This window comes from Antechinus flavipes, chromosome 2 (genome assembly GCF_016432865.1).
Source record: "Antechinus flavipes isolate AdamAnt ecotype Samford, QLD, Australia chromosome 2, AdamAnt_v2, whole genome shotgun sequence".
Classification (NCBI taxonomy): Eukaryota; Metazoa; Chordata; class Mammalia; order Dasyuromorphia; family Dasyuridae; genus Antechinus; species Antechinus flavipes.
Genome location: NC_067399.1, coordinates 593,076,702 through 593,100,816, shown reverse-complemented (window position 1 = coordinate 593,100,816; position 24,115 = coordinate 593,076,702). Strand labels below are relative to the sequence as shown.

General features: G+C 33.1%; 1 protein-coding gene across 1 annotated transcript in view; it reads right to left on the bottom strand.

Annotated features, from left to right (window-relative positions):
- The window catches only part of TDRD1 (tudor domain containing 1), a 63,967-nt gene that overhangs the window by 13,080 nt on the left and 26,772 nt on the right, over positions 1–24,115 (bottom strand). Inside the window, exons 13-19 of the mRNA XM_051973815.1 lie at positions 23,917–24,024; positions 17,880–18,050; positions 17,231–17,476; positions 12,465–12,602; positions 7,381–7,491; positions 6,025–6,195; positions 5,092–5,358 (exon numbers count right to left, since the gene is read on the bottom strand). Coding sequence (XP_051829775.1) covers positions 5,092–5,358; positions 6,025–6,195; positions 7,381–7,491; positions 12,465–12,602; positions 17,231–17,476; positions 17,880–18,050; positions 23,917–24,024 — 1,212 coding nt within the window. The remainder of the gene's footprint in view (positions 1–5,091; positions 5,359–6,024; positions 6,196–7,380; positions 7,492–12,464; positions 12,603–17,230; positions 17,477–17,879; positions 18,051–23,916; positions 24,025–24,115) is intronic.

The window sequence follows — 24,115 nt, the reverse complement described above, 5'->3', positions numbered from 1 at the left end:
GTGTTTTTACTTATTTTGATAAACACTTCCCAATTACATTTTGATTTGGTTCAGAGTTTGACACCTCTGCTTTGGACAATATGAACAAGTATGGGTCATCACAGGCAACTATATCTCTTTGTCATTAGGACAAGGCAATTATAGGACTTAGATCCTTGCAGAGACATTCATGTCATATTATTTCTGTGCTTTCCATAACAGTATGTAATTATAGTATAAATCTCAAAAGTAATCGTGATCATCCTATTCACCTTAGTGGAAGCAGTGCTTTATCATTGCCCAGATGCTATTAATAAGACTATTTTAAAACAAAAATATAATCTTGGCAGAATTACTATATTTGAGTCAAACATTTATTAGCTGCCTATATGCCAGACAATAATAACTTGGGCTCTGTGTATGAATTCAGCAATCATTAATCATTTCAAACAAAAATAGAAAAGAGAACTATACAAGAAATTATTTCCATGTACAGTGACATGTAATGCATGTGCAAGCACACATACACACACACATACACACACCAGATATAATACCTCAGAAGAAAGCCTTTATAAAGGGACCAAAATAGCACAATTTTATCATAGTCCTTCTAATCTTTATATTTAGGCTTTTATATAGAGCCCAGGAGATAGGTGGATGTTTATGTATATATAGATCTACAAATATTTAATATGATATGTAAAAGCTTAAGCAGGTAGTATCAAATTCCTTTATTTTATTTTATTTTATTTTTACTCTTTCTGTACCTTCTATCCCCTTCCTTCCCTCCATACTACTTCTCCAAAATCATGCTTGAGGGAATAATTTTTTAGGAACCAAAGAAAGTAAACAAATAGAATCCAAACAATTGTTTAGGCTGAGGAAAGCCAACTAAGGTATAAGCCAAGGATGTCCAATTAGTAGATGCCATTCTATCCAATACCCTTTAACAATCAATGGTTAACAAATAGTAAGGATGGAGATAAGGTAATTGCATCTCTCCTTGGGATAGCTGAAAGGATTAATTAACTCCAGGAAAACTGAAAGGAAAGGTTCAAATTCCCAATATTTACCCCCATCATTCAAAACCAAAATGGTTTGCATCAAGAATGGGTCTCTTAAAAAAATTCACACATAGAACTCACTTAACTGATATATTTTTAAAAGTTCTGTCAGAAGACAGAAGGAAGAGGATGATTACAAAAGCATGGCACAATCCTATTATAATGTCTATATGGGTACAGCTTAGAATTATCTGAGGCTGGTAAGGGAAATTAAGGGCAATAAAGAGTGTTACTGTTTTTTAAAGCTACAGTGAAGGTAAAAAGAGAGATGAGACTGCTTATTGGGTAAAAGGGAAAATGAAGGAACAAAGAAAACTTATTTAGTTTCTCTTTTTTCTAACATAAAAGATCTTTAGCCTAGAAAGAATAGCCCCAAAATAACTAATAGGAAATCAATGTCCAAGGTAAATAAGGAGAGATAATAATAATAAAGCACTTAACTGCCCTTGATGAGCCTAAGTAATAGATAATCGACAACCTAAGGAATTAAAAGAATTGGAGGATCATAACTAACATTAACCTAGAATGAAAGTCACTATGGCCACTAGAGAAAAAGCAGAGGCAGCAACTTTTTTGAACTATGTCACTGATATCTAAGAGACCACTGACAAAGGGATCTGTGACATTAAAGTAAGGAAAATATCTTCATTATCAACAACAATAACAAAAAAGTAATGGAATGGATTCTACAATCTAAAACCAATGAGTCTGCTTTTCAATTTCAAGAAAATATCTAGAATTCATTATAAATGGGTCTTCCCTATTCCTATAGAGGGAGACACCTTCTTCCCAATACTATAGTTTTGAAACTTAGGTATCATTCTTGACTCCTCACTATCTCTTACCCTCATATTGAATCTGTTGCCAAGGCCCATCATTTCACCTTTGCAACATCTCTTGAATATGAGATTCAAACTCATTTTTTCTCTTCTGATATTGCAACAATTCTGGGGCAGGCCCTCAACATCTCATGCATGGACTACTGAAATAGCCTCTTGACGGGTCTGTTTAAAGTTTGTCCTTACTCCAGTCCATTCTCCATTCAGCTACCAAAGTTTCCTCATATTGTTCTTGTCCAATAAATAAAGAGAGAAAGACTAGATAACACAATTATAGATCAAATCAAAAGATTCAAAAAGCGCTAAGAAAAATCATTAATGGTTCAATGTCAATTTGAAACAAGAGTTCTCATAAAGAATTTTCTCAATAGCATTTTTAAACTGCATGTAAAATAGTTTTTAACATTCATTTTTCTAAAACTTTGTGTTCCAAATTTTTCCTCCCTCTCTACTTTATTTCCCCTTTCCCCAAGACAGCAAGCAATCTGTTATTAAGTTAAACACATGCAATCCGTTTAAACATATTTCTATATTTACATTGTAGGGGAAAAAAATCAGACTCAAAAGGGGAAAAAAAAAAAAAAAACAAGAGACAGAAAAAGCAAACAAACAAAAAGGTATAAAATACCATGCTTCAATCCACCTTCAGTCTCCATAGTTCTCTCTCTGGATGTAGATGGCATTTTCCATCCCAAGTCTATTAGAATTGTCTTGGATCACCACATTGCTGAGAAGAGCCAAGTCCATCACAGTTAATCACACAATCTTGCTTTTTGCTATATACAATGTTCTCCTCACTTCACTCAGCATCAGTTGTAAGTCTTTCCAAGCTTTTCTGAAATCAGCCTGCTCATCATTTCTCATAGAACAATAATGTTTCATTACATTAAAAAATCTGATATAGAATCTTAGGAAATCAATGACAACTTGTACTGTTTAACAGATTTCAAATGTGTCTAGTTTATAGCTATCATGTTTATCACATCTACAATCCAAAGCTAATGAGAGCTAACACATACTGGGTAACCAGGAAGATTCAAAAACACTTTTGACAAGCTAGGGGACTGGGCTCAATTAAGATGAAAATTGGTGAAATCAAATAAAAATATCATAATCATGAATTTTAAAGATCAATTTCACAATTACAAATTAGGAGTAGCATAGCTTGATAGCAGTTCATCTAGAAAAAGATCTGGAAATTTCAATTGATGTTAAGCTGAATATGTATCAGTATTCTAATATGGATGCTAAGAAAATTAATGTCAGCTTTGGTTGTATTAAGAGACATGCTGGAATAAGTGTTAGCCTCACTATACCCTACTCAGATATGTCCAAAACCCTGTTACATTCAGTTCTGGGCATATTTTAAAAATAATATTAGTATGTTAAGAAGAATCTAGAAAAAGGCAACTGAAATACTGAAAGACTACAAGTTCATCAAATATCAGAGAACAGAGGATTGTTTTGTCTTGGAAAGCTTAGTTGATGGTGAGGAAAAGAGATAAAGTTGCCAATTCTAAGCATTTTGAAAAGTTGATATGGAGAAGCAGTATTAGGATATTTATGCTTAGCTCCAGAAGGCCAGTTTAATAGAAACAATGGCAAAAATTGACAAGAGGCAAATTTAGATTTGTCATATGGAAAATTTTCTTAACATATCAAGTCCTGACAGGGAAACCTAAGAAAAAAACAGAATGAGCTATTTTTACAGCCCATAATGAGACAAAGATGTCTGTGGACATTAGAGATAGTAGCACTTCAGAGCCCAGGGGAAAGACTGTGCATCAGGACAAGAGGAGGTTCCAGACCCACACTGGGGCACCATGATGGGATCAAGTGTCAAACGGCAGCTCTGTCAGTCACTACTCCCTTCCAAGTCAGAGGTCAAAGATGGACCTGAACTTGAGTGTACTAAAAAGGAGTAAAGCTCAGAAGCAAGCAAAAGTGATGAAGATCAGACCTCCAGGAGCAGAGTGGGATTTCTGTTCTAGTTTCTAGTTTAGTATGAAGATGAAGAAAGCAAGATTTTCAAGCCCCAATGGGAAACTGTAATTCTGTCATTCTGAACCAGTAGAGTTTCCTAGCTAGTGGACAGTTCAGCATTAGTTTACTATTGCTAATACCCAAACCCAGGTTAGGAATTTGCAAAGGTTAGACCAATGGGGTGTTACCTAAACCTTGCTTTGGATCAGACCACTATGGGAGGAATGAAAGCTTGCAAGTCCCAGCACAAACTAATTTTGGCATCTAGAATAACCTAACATTCAATATCCCGAGAGCTACTATAGCATTAACCCTCCAGAAGTATGCAGAGCCCAGCACTAACATGTAGTAGGTTAGAAAAATGAGAAAAAAAAAAAAAAAAAAAAACTCAAACCAAAAACTACCATCATAAAAAGCTATTACAATATTAGAGATACTCAAGACACAAACCTGAAAGAAAATGACTCCAAAACATCTAAAAGCAAAATAACAATAACAACAACAAAAATTGCATATTCACAAATTCAACTACGATTTCCTGAAGAGATGACACAATAGTTAAAATGAAACAACACTATGGAAAAAGTTATGGTATATAAATGTAATTGAACATTATTGGTACTGTAAGCAATGATCAAAGGAATGGTTTCAGAGAAACTTGGGAAGACATAAGCTGACTGAACAGTACAAAATAATTTATACAATGATAATAATATTGAAAAACTATACAACCATGAAAGCCTTAGAAATTCTGATCCATATAATGACCAACCATAATTCCAGAATCATGTGACAGATGAGGAAACTGAAGCAAACAGGATTAAGTGACTTGCCCAGGATTAAGTCAATTACCACAGCTATTAAATATTTGAGAGCAGATCTGAACTCAGGTCATCCTGATTCCAGGTGCAGCACTCTATCCACTCTGTCACACAGCTGTCTCATGTATAATATTAGTTTTCAATAAAATGGTTTCTAACAGCATTTTAATAGTTAATAGATACTGACAAAATCATTGACCATTATATAATTCATTTTCTGAAAGACCACATAGAAAATTCTAAACTCCACAAACACAGTGGTTTGTACAGAATATCAAATGTTCATGGAATTAAATTGCTATTGGAAAATTATGCCAACTTGAAGAGAAAATCCTAAAAATCCTAAAATTTCTATAAGGGAATGTTTTATTACAATAAATATATTTTTAAATGAAGTCCTACCTTGAAGAACATCAGGATCAAATGGTAAGTCAACAGGTTTGTTATTTTGTGTATCTTTACATGGTGGTTCATCTTTTAAAACCAAATGTTCATCAATAAGTATATCACTTATAATTTTGGGATAAGCGGTAGAAGGATCAGTGAGTTCAACGCCAGCACCATTGTCTGTGAGATCCACTATTTTAGCCTTAAGTTTTATCCCTGCAACACACATCTGAAATCTTGCTGTAGCTTCTTTACTCCAATGCTTGTTTCTAGGTTTTATATCTGGAAAACAACAATTTAATTAATAGGATTTCCAGGAGTAATTGTCTTTGAACATCTATAAGTGTCATTACGAATGCACCATAGGTCATACTTAAGGCTTTAGTTCTTCTTGCTCATTAAGGCTAACAATTTTCAATCAATTGTGCCTTTTATCCTTAAGTGTAAATACTTGCAAATTCCATTCAAAATTACAATTAAAATAATAATAACAATAAATTTTAAACTTTTAAAATGGAATTGTGTTTTAGGATTTTTCCAATTATATACCTTACTTAATAATTTCCAGTGAAAAAAACCTGAAAATTCCTTTCAGAAACTAAACACATTCCTTGAAATATTATGGCACTATTACTAAGTCAGTGGCACATATATAAGATTTTAGAAACCTGTAAAATTATAGCTATGATTGTCAAAAGTACTTTCTTTTTTCTAGGGTTAAATTTAATGTTATTTGATTTTCTTCCTAAATAATTTGATTTACTCAAATTCAAAATTACTTTTGATCCAAAATTACTTAACATTTGATTGGTGTGAATTTTTGAGCCAGGGTTTATAACATTTATTTTTTAAGTTTTTGATATGATTGCCTTTGCATTTAACATTGTTAATAATTAGAGTTTTATAAGTATTTTAATCATTAAAATAATTTCATATTTCCCAACATACCTACTAGCCAGCATCGGATTCCTTGAAATGGAAGTTTTAAGAACTTGGAGGACATCTTTCTAAGTTTGTCTACAGTAACCTCTTCAATGTTTCCATAATCCACAAAGTGCACTTTAACAGTTGCATTTGGTAATATTTCTTTCACTAAAGCACGATACCAATTACCATCACCTAGAATTTTACACAAAGAATTTAAGTACAACTATGACAAAATATATTTTTTCTTCTTCAATATGTTACATACTGACAGTAGTATGCAAAATAACCTTTTGGGTAAATTAAACTGTATCATTATTTGCTTTCTTTCACTGCTACTAGATTTAGTTAATTTTTTTTCCATGTCTGACTCTTAACTCCATTTGGAGTTTTCTTGCCAATGATCCTAAAGTGATTTGCTATGTTTATAGAAGAGGAACCTGAGGCAGTTAAATGACTTGTCTAAGGTCACACATCTAGTAAGTATTTGAGGCCAAAAATGAATTCAGGAAGATGAGTCTTCTTGATTTAACACCTGGTGCTCTATCCACTGTGCCAGATATGTCCTTTAATACTCATTAGCTTTACTCTCTTAGGGGACTATCAGCTATTCTGGGAAGGCATTTTTACATAAGATAAAGATCATATACATAAACCATCTAATTAAATAAATGTTAAACTATAGCTAAGATTTTTTGTTTGCTAAAAATCATGAATAAAATAATTAATTTATAATCATTTTCCTTTATTACTATTGATCTCAGATCCTATTTTATGTGACAAACAATAAACTGATATATCAAATAATAATTTGTAAATCATTACTAAATTCAAATTTCATTTGGAACATTTTCAAAACAGCATTTGTAATAGATGACACCACTTGTTTAAACTGCAAAATAAATTGAATTTGGCTAGTCTTTCAACTAAAACTTACTCCTATATAGTTTAGAACAGTGGGTTCTTAACTCATGAATTTACTATTTTAATAATTTAAATGATTTTGTCATCTTACATATTTCATTTTCTGTATTTAAAATCATTACTCTGAGAATGAGTCCACATACTCCACCAGATAGATAAAAAATGTCCAAAGCACAATAAAAGTAAAAACCAACCTATTTTAACAGAAATTCACACATATTAACAGAGGTTCTAGGAAAAAAAAACATTTAAATAATGTTTAATTCATTTATTTGGGAAAAGAAAATATTATCTGAAGATTCTTTGAAGAAAAAAAGAGCAAAATCTAAGTCAGAAGTAAAGCTCAATTTATGGACTAAAAAAGAAAGAATAATTTTATAGAAAAAAAAGACAAAAAAGGCACAAAATGCAGAGATTTTAATGAAGTCAAAAATATATATATCATGGGTATCTCACCTGTAAAATAAGCACAACAAGGCTCTCCAATTTCAGGTTTAAACTCATTGGGCATTTTTTGTTGACAATATTCTGCTAGAGACCTATTCACTTCATTTAATCCACTTAAAGCTGAAAACACAATATGAAAAAAGTACAGTCCTGAATAATATTTTACAGTATAAGAAGAGGTAAAAAAAATGCTTTTTATTAGGAAAAATGTATTTAAAAAACCTGAAATCATAGAACTACTAGAAATACCAAGATCGTTTCATTATTAAGTAAATTGTGTTTCGTTAATAATAATAATAATAATAATAATATACTTTATTATGAAATAATCAAGTGCTTGGAGACTGAGGAAACCCTATTTTTAAAAGTTTTTCAGAGAAGAATCTTCATAATCTACCAGAATAATCCTTGTTAGTGATATTTTTAAGGTCAAAAAACATTGTTATTCAAACAATTTTAAGTAGAGTTTCATAATCATAGTAGAGTTTCATAGTGGATACTTCAAATTTTTTTAGTCTGTTATATAAAGTTATTGACTTTAATAGCCATAAAGGTGTTTCTAATTTTTTTTTTATGTTGTTTGTCACACTCTTGGTATAAATTTTTAACACACCAGAATGTCTTTTACTGTACATGAGAAATAAATCCTAACTTCTTAGCTTGGCAGTTAAGTCTTTCCCTCAAGCCAATCTTTCTTTTTAGAATTATCACTGACTACTCATCTACTCAAACTAGTCTCATTTCACCAAAGCATCTGTGACTTCATCAAGATGGCTATTTCCTTCAGTGATGTAGACTACAAGCCATCCATGCCTGCTGATATTTGTATGTGTCCACCTATAAATTCACCATAGCAAGTTTACCCAAAATGCTGGGATGTTCCTCATGTTCTCATTACAAAAAAGAAACAGTGGAGCAGATAAACTGTCTATTGAGGATACTGTGGTCTTGCCACATGCTGCTATTGTTCAGTCTTGTCTGATTCTCTATGACCCTGTTTGGGGTTTTCTTGGCAAAGAAACTGAAGTGGTTTGCCATTTCTTTATCTAGTTCCATTACTATAGATAAGGAATTTAGGCAAACAGTTGAATGATTTGCCCATAGTCACAGCAATTAAGTGTCTGATAAGTATTCCTGTCTTCAATCCTGTACTGTCTCCACCGTGTCACCTACCTTGCCATAAAACCAATCTCTTAAAAATATTTTGCCCTTTTTTGTCCCATTAATTTTCCTAAGAAATTTTTCCCACACATAAAGATTTTCCTTTTTTTCTCCTAGTATGGTAATCTAGCTCAGTTCAAATATCTTCTATCCCAAAAGAACTGTCCATCAAGTAGTTAGAAATGTAGGATTACAATTGACAATCCTTCTACATGTTTCTTATCTTGAAATCCAGATCTTTGAAATCCTTGTGATTTAATTGATGGAAGCCCACTCATACCTCACTTTCTTTCAATAAACAATTAACATGAGACTAGCCAGATATAACTTTGTGGCATTGCTTAGGAACCCACAAGACCTTAGTTCTATTCTCAGTTCTGCTTCTTGTAGCTCTGTGACTTTGGACAAGCTACTTCAAACTCAGTTTCTAGATCCATAAAATAAAAAGGTTTTACCACCTGACCGCTCATGTCTCTCTTAGCTCTAACATTCTTATGAGTTAGGTCACACAATTTATCCTATTGAATCAACATTCAAGAAAAAATTAATCAAGAACCTAAGTTATGTGGTGATTAATCATGGCCAATGATTCCTTTTTTGAAACTTTGGGGGATTATTTAATATTTTTCTCTGTAAAATGTAAGCTCATTACTTAAAATTTGCCAACTACTTGAAAATCTTTAGAAAAATAAATAGTGGTCTAATAATATAAAATGGTATAAAATAAGCTGCATTGTTTAGGTGTACAAAAGCAGAACTCCAATGGCTTATTATAGATTAGAGTTGCTTGCAAGATTATTAAAAATTATGCCAACATAGTTCTGTATCAAGAGAACTGGTTTTATACATAGAAAATACTTGTGTTTAAAACTTGCATTAGATATTTTCTAGTTGTATATGACCATAGACAAGCTGCTTACCCTCACTAAGCCTCAGTCTACTCATATGTAATATGGAGAGAAAAATCATTTTAAGTCTTAAGAAGATAAGTTAGAGCACTCTCCAATTCTTACAATGCCAAATTAATGTTTAGTTAATATCATCATATCAAGCAGGCATAGTCCCTGTGAGATACTAAAGATCAGTCTAACAGAAAAGCTCACTATTACAAATTTCATGACAAATCTTGAAATGAGCAAACATTCCAAAATAAGCTTTCAGTTTGTACAGAGTGATGGAATAGTTTGGAAAATAGAGCAAAAGGTACTAAGACTCAGTTTTAGCCTGCCTACAAACATTAATTTAATATTCTAGATGAGATTCTCTTCTAAAGACTAATACTAGAGGAACTGAATCATACCAATACTGACAGCTTACAATAAACCATATTAAAAAATATACAGAAGGTATCAGTAAAAGGAAGTATGGTTCATAGTCGGTTCTCCTTGGAAGAGCAAACTAAGTCTATAAGAATTGGTTTCAATATGAACCCAAACTTTAAGACCACAATGAAGATAACTGCAGTTTATGTTTCAACATTTGCTGGAAAGGATTTGAAGGGTGGAAAATTCTACAAAGACTTTGAGAAGATTATCAAAACTAATTTAATATATACCTTAGTGCTCTGGGTAGAGGAAGAAAGCAAAAAAAAAAAAAAAAAAGTAAAAAAGATTCAGTATTATAATACTCAAAGAGCTCAAAGGCTTATAAACTACACAGAAGCCCCATGCTATATATCTAGTATGCTTTCACCAAAAAGAGAAATGGAAAGTTTGGGAAATATCAAGTCCTGAATACCACAAAAATCAAACTTATAAGAAATGACCAGTTATCATAGAATCGTAGTCTTAAAAAGGCCCTTAGCAACTATATAGTTCAACAGGGAGTAAATAACAATCTCTTCTTTCAAATCTTCTATCTGATGTTTTCGACCTATGTGACCTTCGGCAAATAACTTACCGTCCATGGAGTTCTGTTTCCTCTACCTGTAAGATGAGCTATTTTTCAAAAATTTGACATGGAATTCCCCCTTTTCTCCCCCCCAAGATTACTCCATGATTATTTAGAAGTGAAACATGAAATATCAATATGAAAATTCTGTCAACATTATTTTCAAGCTATTTTATGTATGCAAATGGAACATATCTGGATTTTAACATCGCCATTCCCTGTGTGCTATATTAGAAGAGGCAGTACCAAAGATACGACAGGAAGAGAGCCTGGAAAATATCAAATATATGCAAAGGGAAAAGATGATTTTGAGGGCACTGAGTGAGTAATTCATAATATCTGAAGAGGAAGGGAAAGATATTAGGTGATCAAGAAAAATTAAATGATATTACTGCTAAAAAAAAAAGGCAACCAATAAAAAAAAAAACTACCAAACAATATGCCTATTTTCTCATTTCTCTAAATTCTTTGAGTACCATTTATTCACATAATTGATAGTTTTAAGAAGGAAACTAAAAGGCTTTTACTATTTTCTTTCTATACAACACACATCTTCACAGCTAACACATCTGACAAAAAAGTAGTAAGAATATAAGATCCAGCTGTGGTTTATTTATTTTTAGCATTAACATATATTCAGCATTAAAGATTTTTCTAACAAAGCATTTTCCATGCATGTGTTAAGGTTGTGTAAGATATCCCTCAAAAGACATATTAATCTTCTATCAATTGCATGTAAAACATGTTATAGGGAAACACACGCTTGTCAAAAGTATTTGCCTCTAGAATGAAGACAATCCAATACATAGAAAAAATGGAAGAGGGATTTCTTATAGATGATCTGGTCTTTCAGTTACCTCTGCTTGCAAATTACCCTAGTATTGATTATATTAAGTCCTGAATTAATACACAGAGTTTCCTTGATGGAATTTACTATCACTGAAAAGTTTGGTCCAAAAAGCCATAATAGAAAAAAAATTAAAAGTACCTCAAGACTGCTGAAAGACTAGTTTATAATTGGCAATTATGTGAAATGTTCATTGAGTAAAAGAGAAAAGAAAAAACAGAAAGGCAATTTTGTTACTTATTAAATTTAATATATAATTTTTAAAACATCAATGAAAATTTTGCAATACATATATAATACTTTTCTATTTATCTAGGAGTTTCAATGTATCAAAAAAATTTTTTTAAAGGAAAGGAGCTATGGATATAGAATGTGTTATATATACACACTGTTGATAAAGATATTAAGAGGGAAGACTGTGATGTAAGAACCAAAGGCAACAAAACTTTGTTAAAGACATGATTAAAACAATTTTTAAAAGTTTACTAAGATGTCTCATTAGTACATGGACAAACATTTTAACTGGACAATAATCTGGGTATGGAATTGAATGGGAGTTAAAAAACATGATGAATTGCATTTGAGAAAATATGTAATGTTTTCAGGGACAGTTATCTCTTATATAAACTATTTCCTATATAAAAACCTATAAGCACCAATTTTTTTTTCTGGAACTATTATAGTTACAAATCATGCAACATCATAATTTGCAAAGAACCAAATGACAGGTTACAAAAACTTGGTAGTGCTTTTAGCATATGACATGCACAGGAAGAAAAACACATCATCTAGATATGTGATCAGAAAAGTAGATGATTTGGTTATGCATTAAGATCAAGGAATAACATGGGTAAGTCACAGGCTACACTGGTTCCCATATAATATATATATATTAAAAAAAAGGCAAATTATTCTATCACACTGAGTAGATTCTTGGGAGAATTTGTGAGAGTACCCAAATCAGTTACAATTAGCACTACAAGAAGGAGCACTACACATCAGTGAGATGACAGAATCATTAACAGAGGAAGTATGAAAGTCATCTTATTTGAGATAGACTACCTCTTAAAAACAGAAAAAAATCTGACTTTTCTCCTTTAAAGATATGAATGTTTATCACTATCAAATATAGTAAAACCTTAGTAAAATGAAGACTATATAAAGATAAATTGGAATAGAATTATAAATAACTTACCATCCTCTTTAAGTATATGACAATAGAATTCTCCAGGATTATATAACATACAAACCATAACATTTACAGTCTCATTAATAGCTAGTTCAACCCAAGTCCATTCAAATGTGTTCGCTGTTTCTTCTACAGTTAAGGGAGCTATGAAGACAAAAAAGTAAACTGCTTTAGAATATCAAAAAAATCTCCACAAAACTCAATATGTAACTTTTATGAAATCTGTCTTTTATTTTAATCTTATAATTATTGGTAAATACATTTTTTTTTGTTTTCTAGGACTTAAAGCTCTTTGAAGGACCATTGTAACAGTTATTGTTATATATCGCTTATGACCTAGCACACACAGATGCTACTGAAATATGCCAGAGACCCATTTTATGTTGTTTGTATGTTGGGGGGAGAAGGAGCAAAAAATGTGAGAATAGGAGGGGGCAGAGTAGCAGACTCTGGAAGGGTCACAGAGATTCTCCTTCATTGGAAAAAAAGCTAGATGGCATGCTCCTATCAAGGCTAATCAGATCACAGAAGCAGCTTAAACGAGAATCAGCACAAGGCAGAGCTTGAAGTCAAAAAAATCTAGGTTAAAATCCCACCTCAGACACTACTATACCCCTGTAGACATTTAGCATTTCTAGAGTCAATTTCCTCATCAAGAATTTCTAACACTCTTTTCTGCTCCAAATCTTTTCCACTTTAAATCCTTAATTTTTTGATCACAAATTATTTCCCCATGAATACACTAAAAACTGCAAATGTGTGATACACATTTCTACAGCACTTTTAAGGTTTGCTTGACAAATCTTGTCTGATTTGAGCCTCACAACTGTCAAAATAAATGCTTCACAAATTAGCATCTCTCATAGCTAATCCAGTGTCCAGCAGGACTCATACTCTTGGGTTCCTGATTTGAAGCTTAGGATTTTGTCCAATGTCACATTATCTGTTTCTAATTGTCAATTGGCTGTTGTTTCAGCTGTGTCCAAATCTCCATGATCTCATTTGGGGTTTTCTTGGAAAAGATAAGGGATGGTTTGCCATCTTCATTCTCCAGCATATTTTACAGATGAGGAAACTGAAGTAAGGAGGATTAAGTGATTTGTTCAGGGTCACACAAATAGCCAAGTGTCTGAGGGTGGATCTGAACTCAAGTCCTTCTGTTTCCAGGACCATTACTCTATCCTCTGTGCCACTTAGCTGTTTCCATTGGACATTACCTTTAACACTAAATTTGACTCTTGGTTTCCTAATGCTAACTATGAATCTGACAACAAAATATGTTCCTATCCATTTGTTTACTCTATTTTAAAATCCATATTACCTCCCACTCTCCTCTCTTTAACAAAACAATCTTTCAAAGCCAGTCCCTTGATCTCAATTCCCTCCATTCTTCAGATGGCTCCATCACTCCCCTCTTGTTTTTATTTTTAATTTTATTATTTTTGAGGCAATTGGGATTAGATGACTGCCCAGGGTCATACAGCTAGAAAATGGTAAGTGTCTGAGGCCAAATTTGAATTCAGGTCCTCCTGACTTCAGGGCGGGTGCTCTATCCCCTTCGCTACCTAGCTGCCCCTCCCCTCTTGTTTTTAAAGGCCAGTCTCTCTTATTTCTATGAAGATGACTCTTAGATCTACATATTTAACCCATTTTCTTCTGAGTTCATCTTGCCTCCTCAAAACTGTACATTAGACATTTCAAAACATGATCCATGGCTACTTCAAATTCAGTAACAACCATCTTGGAAGTTTGTTATTTCTTTATCACTCTTCCAGTCATCCAGATTTGAAATTTCAGCATTATGTTCAACTCAAGTATATCTCATCTAATATTCCCAAATGGTTTCCAAACCTTGTTTCTATGCTCCAAGCCCAGCAACATTTTTACCTGAACCCTTCTCATTAGTTACACCTAAGTTTAAACCTGCACTACCTACTATGTGAACTACTCAAAAGCTTCTTAACTGACTTCTCTGACTCAAATCTTTCAATCCATCTTTCATACAATTGCCAGTGATAATCCTTTATTTTTCACAGTAACTGAATTCTATTTTATTTTCAGTTCCATAGTCTCCCCTACCTCTCACCCTCCATTCTTTAAGCAAGAAAAATACATCTTAAAAATATGTATAGTTACACAAAACAAAAAATAAGCTTCAATCTGTACTCTGGGCCTATTGGCTATGTGGAAGTGGATAGCATGTTTCATCAAGAATCATTTGGAATTACGGTTGGTCATTATGTTGATCAGTTATTGTCTTTTAAAGTTGATTATCTTTAGACACTTGTTACTATAAAAATTATTCTGGAGGGAGGATTCTGGGAAGATAGAGTAGGCTGGTAAATTTTAAGCTCTCCCAATTAGAACACATATAGAACAAATTTGCATCTCATGGCAAATGTAGACGTCTAAAACATCAAGAAAACTCGGGGTAGAACAGAAGTCCTCCTGATACAAATGCAAAGAAAGATGCAAAGACAGACATGGTACAGAGATTAACCTCCAAACCTCTCTGGACTAGCTCTGCAGAACTAGTGCAGTTTTCAGTGGAACCCTGGGGCTAGCTGGATGTGGCTGGAGTCTCAGCAGGAACCACAGAAACCTTCAACTCCTGTACTGTTTGTAGAGTCAGGGTTTGAGGTCTGGGAAAATCTCTGCTGATCAGGAACACTAGGCCCCAGCTGTGCTGCTGAGACTCAGCCCTGAGACAGAAACAGCTAGCACATCTGTGGAGGGGGGGAAGGGGAGGAAGATGGAGGTGGGAAAGAGATGCTGCTGGCCGTGGGCACTTACTGGATGGGGGAGCTCTTGATTTGGGTTCCTGGTCAGAGTGAGGAGCTGAAGAGAAGCCAGAGACACCATCCTCCCCACTCCAGAATTAGAGGTGCTTATAATGATACCTCTTATTTAAAAAAAAAAATTGAACCAGCAAAGAAAAAAGACCTCATCACAGAAACATACTATGGGAACAGAGAAGACCAGGGTTCATCTTCAGAGAAGGTCATTCTTCTACCCCAAAGAATAATGTGAAATGGCTCCCTGACCAGAGAGAATTTATAGAAGAACTCAAAAAAGAATTTAAAAATAAAACAGTAGACATGGAGGAATAACTAAAAAATACATACATACATATATATATATATATAAAATCCAAGAAAAACAAAGTGATTATGGAAAAAAAAAAAGTTAACCAGCTAGAAAAGGAGATAGTCTCAGACATGAAATTAACACTTTGAAAACTAGAATTGGGCAAGGGGAAGCAAATGAAGCTATGAGAGACCAAGAAATAGCAAAACAGATTATAAATGATGAAAAAATTGAACAGATTGGGGCAAGTTAAGATAAAAATAGTAATTATGTCATACAAATGAGATGCAGAAGAAGAATAAACACAGATGCATTAGAGGGGGGAGGAGGGCTTGTAGTTCTGAAAATCTACTCACATAAGAAATGGGTTAAATAGGCATCAGAACATATATACTATAAAGGGCACAGAACCCTCCAAAATCTATAAAGAAGTAAGGGGCAGACAGGGAAGCAAAGGATGAGGGAAGAAGAAAAGGAAGGGATCCATGGGTGGGGGAGGTTAAGTAATAGCAAGGCTACTGTTAGGAGCTGAAAAGTCAGCAGGGATAGGAAAGGAGTGTGTGTGTGTGTGTGTGTGTGTGTGTGTGTGTGTGTGTGTGTGTGTGTGTACGAGGGGGTATGTATGTGTATGCGTATATCGACATATATATATACATAAATATACCCTTTCTTAATTATACTCTGTCTGGAGGTGGAGGAGGGGATGAAAGGGGAAAAAAGGATAAAGTAAAAAGGTACACAGCAGAGAATAAAGAACAATTTACAAGGAAGAAAAGAGGGACACTCATGAATATAATTTCTTCTACTAACACACACACACACACACACACACACACACACACACACTTTCTTGAACTGGTAATTTGTTGTTATATGCTCTCTGATGTTCTGGTGTGGATATGACAAAGTTCTCTTTTGTTTTGTATTACTTTTCCATTTTCTTTTTTCTTATTTTGCTTCTTTAAATAAAACAAATTTTGGGAAAAAAATTTGTTCTTTTGGTTCGGCTCCCTTTATCATGAATCACTTAATACAAATCTTTTGTTTTTCCAAAACAATTTTCCTTATAGGTCAGACCATGTTTCTCCCCTACTCTAATTCAGTGGCTTCCTATTTAAAGAGGTAGTTGTAATTTACATAATTCACATAATATAACATGCAATTAATACCAGTATCAAATGTATTCTGGCCTCATCCTACCCTTCCAGCTTCATTACACATTACTCCTTTCTTGCTCTTCTTTTCACTGACTGGGCTTCATGCTTGGAACATACTTACCTTCCACTGGCAGAATCCTTTGTGTCCTTCAAGAGTCAGATCAAGTACCACCTTTTTTATGAAACTTTTTCTGATCTCTACTGCTACTAGTGCTCTTCCAAACTTATCTTTTACTAATTTCTTATTAATCTTGTCTATACTTATAAATGTTCTTGTCTCTCCTAATAACATGTAAGCTCAAGATCGAGAACTGGTTCATTTTTGTTTGGTATCCCCAATGCCTGACAAATAACATTCTAACTACTTGATTATTACTTCTCTTATTACAATCTATCGCTACTGTGAATGAACCAAGTTATTTTCCAGATATGTTCACATTTTATACATGTTTTTGTTGAATTTAGGCCATTTCCAATTTAGTACTCTACTACATATGCTATTAAGAGCTTATCATATCAAACACTTACCATTAATTTCTCTTAATTCATTGGATGTATCTGTTGTCAATATCTTGCCTTCTCCTACAGCAAATCCAGCTTCGATGAGGATTTTAGAAACACTGATGCTAGGTTTAACTGATTTATCTATAAGCTCCACTACAGAACTATTTTCCTTCTTGTCTACAACTTTCACTGTAATCATCTTATTTCGTATTAATTTTTTCATGAGACAAATTGCCTCTGGAGACCAGATTCCTGATGATGGCTTCACTCCTTAAAAGAATATATTAAAAACATTACTTATATTTCTCAAAGCAATTATTTCACAACTAATAGAGACATAGAAACAAAATCAAATATTAAAAAAATGTGTAAAATGCTTTTTTGAAAATTATACTATGAATTCTCAATTATTCCTTTTATACCACCTTCCCTTTAAATTATGGGTAAAATCCATCCCTTTATGGAAATTATAGTATAAATTTCACATTCTTTTTATACCATCCTCTCCTAATTTTTTTAATTTCCTAGAAAAAAAAGAATACCCTTTTCACTCTAACTCTAGCACCTTTACTTTGGGCTTTAATCTATAAATTGCCATATGGTAATTTTTTTTATTCTCATCTCAAAAAATGTTATAAAAATGATAACTGTTGTTATTATAACTACTTCATACCTGCCAAGATACACTTTATGGCCTGCATTGGTAATTCCAATAATCTTGGTGCCATGGGACAAAGTCTATTCAATTTAAGGATTTCAAAATTTCCATAATCAACATAGCCAACTAAAGCAGACTCTTCAGAAGCATAAGCCAGAACTGAAGCACGATACCACTGATTATCCTCTGAAAAAATACAGACATATATAAGTTAGAACCAAAAAACTTTTCTAATATTGATATCAACACATCTATTTAATATTAAATATATTTTAAGCAATCTGGAAATTTTAACAATAGTAGTACATTTCTTCTTTAGCCACCATTTCCTAAAATGTATTATTTACCAAGACATCATGAAATACTTTCATTTCAGAGAACATTTCAACTCTGTCATGTAGGAGTTCTTTAGGTTCAATCAATAAACAATTTTTTTACTACATACAATATGCCCAACATTACATCATTTCAGTGCTATTTTAACAATTATGTCACAAAAATAAAGAACTTTGCTCTTTTTGCAGGGGCAAGGAATTGGAAATTGAGTAGATGTCCATCAACTGGGAAATGGCCGAATGTAATAGAATATTATTGTTCCAAAAGAAATGATGAGTGGGCTGATTTCAGAAAGACATGGAGAGATTTGCATGAACTGATACTGAGTGAAGTGAGCAGAACCAGGAATACACTGTGTACAGTAGCAGGAAGATTATGAGATGATCAACTCTGATTGTCTTGACTCTTCTCTGCAATGTGATGATCCAAGATAATTTAAAAAGACTTGGGATGAAAATTGCCATCCACATTTGGAGATCGAACTATGGAAACTAAATGTGGATCAAAGCATAGTATGTATTTTTAATTTTTGTTTGTTTACTTTTTCTTTTTCATGGTTTTTTCCTCTTTTGATCTGATTTTTCTTGCATAACATTACAAAAATGGAAATATGTTTATAAGGATTGCATATGTTTAATCTGTGTCAGATTATTTGCTATCTTGAGGAAAGAGGTTAAGGAGGGAGGAAAAAAAATTTGGAACACAAAGTAAAATGTTGAAAAAATACTATTGAAGAAAAAAAAGAAAAAGAAAAATTACATGTCTCTTTAAATCTCCACAAGAAAAAAAAAGTTCAAAGATATCATTCTAATCTCCAACACTATTAATTGTTTTGTTCCTGTGATTCTCTCTAATCATTCTCTGTGCCTGGATCTTGGTCTCCTTCCATATCGCCAACTTCTGACTTCCCTTGGGATCTCTGCCCAACCCCCACTTTTAGCAAGTAGCCTTTATCTTGGTTTTCCCTCTGGGATCACCCCAATTTGTCTTGTTTGCACACAGTTGTTTGTCAGCATGTGTTGTCTTCATCAGGCTGCAAATTCCTTGAGAGGAAGGACTGTTTTTTGATTTTTGTATCCCCAGTGTTTAAGTACAGTACAGACACAAAGTACTTAATGGCGCTGACTTGATTTATTTCAAAAGATAAAAAGTAAATGGTACATCCAACACACATTTATGATACAATAAACTTGATATAGTAATTTTGTATTGTGTGTCTTTCCAGCCCAGTCTGTAAGTTCAATGTTGGAAGAAATTGTGAGGAAACCTTTTTTGCAAATGTACTAGTGTTTTGGAGAATAGCCTAATCAACTAAAATTTGAGTGACTTACTTTGTGTGATAAGACAATCAGAACAACATGTGGGATACAAGTTTTCCTAACTCTGAGTCTTCTACACAATACACTTTATATCTACTGTACAGTACTGAAAAGATTATGAGTGGTTAACTTTTTTTTACATCTCAGAAAAGTTCATAATTCCATAAACACTAAAACTTTATACAAAAGCTTGATTGTTACTCTTGAAAATTTAAAATTTCTCTCAATTTTTATATTTTTTAAAATTTTGAATTCCAAATTCTCCCCTTCTCTGCCTTCACAGTCCTTCATGAAAAGGCAAGCAATCTGACATAGACAATACATATACAGCCATGCAAAACATATTTCCATACTAGTCATACTACAACAGAAAACAGATCAAAAAACCCCAAAGAATAAATTTTTTTTAAACAAAATAAGCTTTGATCTGCATTTATACTCCATCAATTCATTCAACAGAAGGGGAGAATACCTTTCATAAGACCTTCAGAAGTGTTCTGGCTCATTTAGTGCTGAGAATAGTTAACTCAAACTGATCATCACACAATATTGCTATTGCTGTGTACAATTTTTCTCATGGTTCTGTTCACTCTGCATTGATTTGTATAAGTATTCTCAGGTTTTTCTGAAAGCAGCTTAATCATAATTTTATAGCATTAATATGATTCTGTTACAATTATACACTATAATTTGTTCAATCATTCCAACTTGAGAGACATCCCTTCAATTTTTAATTCTTTGTTACCACAAAAAGAGCTACTATAAATATTTTGTTAAGTCCTTGTCCTTTTCCTTTAATCTCTTTGGGATACAGACCTAGAAGTGGTATTGCTGGGTCAAAAGGGACACAAAGGTGAGGAAGAAAAATTTAGAACACAAGTTTTGTAGGAGTGAATCTTGAAAACTATCATTGCATATATTTTGAAAATAAAAGGCTATATTTAAAAAAAAAGAAGCTGGATTACAAACATACATATGTTTGGTATGGATATTACTTTATTGCTTGTGGTTCCTTTTAATATAATGTAGTTCCTGCTTATCTCTTTTAATTCTATTTTTACTTTTGCTGTGTCTGAGATCATGATTGCTAACCCTGCTTCTTTTTCTTTCTTTCTTTCTTTCTTTTTTTTTTTTTTAGCATAATAGTCTGCTTCAGCAGCCCTTAATTTTCCATGTATCTATTTTAATTATGTTTTTTAATAACATTTTCAGACTGATTTTTAATTTACTCTACCATATGGTTCTGCATCTCATTCACAATTAGTGTTATACCACAGTTCTCTTTTATTGTCCTGCCTGTTTTCCCAATTATCCTACTTCAGTTTCCCTAATTGTTCTGCCTGTTTATAATTGTTCTGCTCAATCCTGCAAAACCACCCCTCCCTCTTAATCAGAATATTTAGTTAGAATAAAAGATCTTTTATTTTAGAATATTAGAATGCTTTTCCCCATCTCATGCTATTAGAATATCAGATACTGTCTTATCAAGATGCCTCCCCCCATCTCCAGTGGCTCACCCCACCCTGTCAGAGTCCCATTCTCTCTCTTAGTACCCTGACTCCGCCCCTGCCTCAGTCTACCTCCTATGTTTGAGCCACAGGTATATAGGTCATTGAGAACTCATTATTTGCTGGATTCTTGGAGAAGATAGTCTCATTCAGCCCTGGGACCAAACCACGGATCCACTTGGTTCCAGTAAATCTCTCCCTTTTAAATAAAATATTAAATACTCTCTAATCTCTATCTTGCCTCAGTTTCTCCAGCATTACATTATGATCACTATGTATTTCCCTCTATCCTTTCCTCTCTTCTTCCCCACAGCTTATCTTTTTCTTTTAAGTTGCTCCCTCCTCAAAGTCTGCTGACTTTTTTGATTACTACTTTCCTTAATCCACCCTTTCTTCTATCTCGTCTCCCTTCTCATTTTCCCCTTCTACTTCCCTGTTGGATCAAGATTGATTCTGTAAACCACAATGTGTGGTTCATTCCTTTTTTGAGTCAATTCTGATGAAAGTAAGGTTCAAGTGATGACTACCATCCCCATCGTCCCCTCTAATGTAAAAGCTCTCCCTTAAGTGCCTCTTTTAAGAAAGATAATGTTCCCTATTCTTTCTTCCAATAAATTCATCTTATTTGAATTTTAAAAAATTATCCCATCATAGTCAACTCACATTCGTACCCTTTGCCTTCTTTTAATTGCCTTTATAATGATAAAGTTATTAGGAGTTACAAGAATCATCTTCCCATATAAGAATGTTTAATAGTTTAACAATTAAATCCCTTATGGTTTCTTTTTCCAGATTATCTTGTTACACTTTTCTTTGAGTCTTCTTTTTTCCTCACCTTTGTGTCCCCTTTGACCCAGCAATACCACTTCTAGGTCTGTATCCCAAAGAGATTAAAGGAAAAGGACAAGGACTTACAAAATATTTATAGTAGCTCTTTTTGTGGTAACAAAGAATTAAAAATTGAGGGGATGTCTCTCAAGTTGGAATGATTGAACAAATTATAGTGTATAATTGTAACAGAATTATATTAATGCTATAAAAATTATGATTAAGATACTTTCAGAAACCCTGAGAATACATTTATATGAATCAATGCAGAGTGAACAGAACCATGAGAAAAATTGTACACAGCAATAGAGCACTTTTAAGTGCCTCTTTTTTTTTTTTAAAAACGAAACGGATTCATTTAGATAATGTAGTTTTGTTTTGCTAATACTTGATACAAACTGAAAAATTTTTATTGCTTTTAGCTTGTAAACTAGTCCTAATTGCAAGTTAAATTTTGATCAGTAGATTCTTTCAATTTCTATTTTACCATCTGACTCTACAATTATGGGGCAATTTTCCTTGATAATTTCTTGACAGTTGATGTCAAGATTCTTTTTTTTTTTTGGTTGTGGTTTTCAGATAGCCCAATAATTCTTGAACTCTCTCTTCTTGATTTATTTTCTAGGTTGATTGTTTTTCCAATGAGATAGTTCACTTTTTTAAAAAATCCTTTCAACTTTGTCTTATGGAATGACAAGTTTCTGCTTTATCAATTCGCATTTTTAAGTAATTATTTTCTTCAATGAGCTTTTTCCATTTGGTTAATTCAGGTCTTTTTTTTTAATATATTTTTTAAAATTTTCTCAAGTGGATTTTTATCACTTTTCCCATTTGATCTATTTTTAAGGTGTTTTTTTTCCCCCATTTTTTTTAAGTGCCTCTTTTTGACCAAGCTATTGATTCTTTTTTTCATTTTCTTCCATCACACTCATTTCTTTTCCCAAATTTTTTCCTCTACCTCTCATTTGATTTTTAATACTTTTTTGAGCTCTTCTAGGAACTCTTTTTGGGCTTATGTCCAATTGATATTTTTTCTTTGAGGCTTTCCATGTATCTGTTTTGACTTTCGCTTCTTCTGAAATTATAGTATGATCTTCCCTGTCACCATAGTAATCTTATGATCAGGTGTTTTGTTTTTTTCCCCTTTTGGGGGCTTTTTTTTTTTTTTTTTAGGCTATTTTAAAATTTTTGACTTTATATTAAAGTTGGGCTCTGCTCCACTGGTGTATAAGACCCTGTCCCATGTTCCAGGTTTTTTTTTTGTTTTGTTTTGTACTCTTGTTTACAAAGCTATTTTGGATGGGTCTGTAAGTTCTCAATTTGTCCAAGATAGTATTGGCTAAGGAGAGGTATGATCGTTGTTCTCCTGTCCTTGTCCTCTGCTATGTAAGCAACCACCAGCACTCTTTAAAACTTTAAAGTCTTAACTAGAATGCCTGCACTTCCTTGTGGAAAACTACAAGTACTATTCTCCATCCTGAAATTGTGAAGGGGCCCCCTGCTCCCCTATTATCCTAAGTGGCAGTGGGCTTATATTTTTTTTCTCTTCAGACTACAACCTGGAACTTATATTGTCAGTAAAATAGGGTCTTATCCCCAGCACCAGCAACAGATCTCCATTAAATTTCTTCTGACTAGCTCTCTGACCCACTTACAGTCTTGTAGGCTCTACCATCACCCTAATAAGGCAGAATTTTTCTATCAATCTCCTATGCAATCTCCAATATTGGGCTAGAAAATTGTTTCAACCCAACTTTTTAGTAGTTCTACCACTGTACTCAGGTGAGTTCCTGACTTTACTCCACTTTAACTACTTGTCTTTTTTTTTTTTTTAAACGAAACGGATTTTGATAACGTAGCTTTTTTGTTTTGCTAATACTTGATACAAACTTGTGAAAATTTTGTATTGCTTTTAGCTTGTAAACTAGTCCTAATTACAACAGATCACTTAACAATAATAAAATGGATAATTTTATTAAAAATCACCAATAGCAGTGGTCCAAGGCAGAATGACACAACCTTGATCAAATATAACAGAATTGGTACTGTAATTTCCCTTACCTGAAAATTGTGCACAGCAGATATCGCCAATGGCTGGATAAAAGTCAGATTGGGTAGACATTTTATTACAGTACTCACTGAGAGATAACTGAAGTTCAGCAAGCTGGCCTATAGACAAAAAATTTTTAAAAATACAAATATCCAATTATAAGTTTGTAAGAAAACATATGAAGAAATATACAAGAGGAAAGGTGCTGAC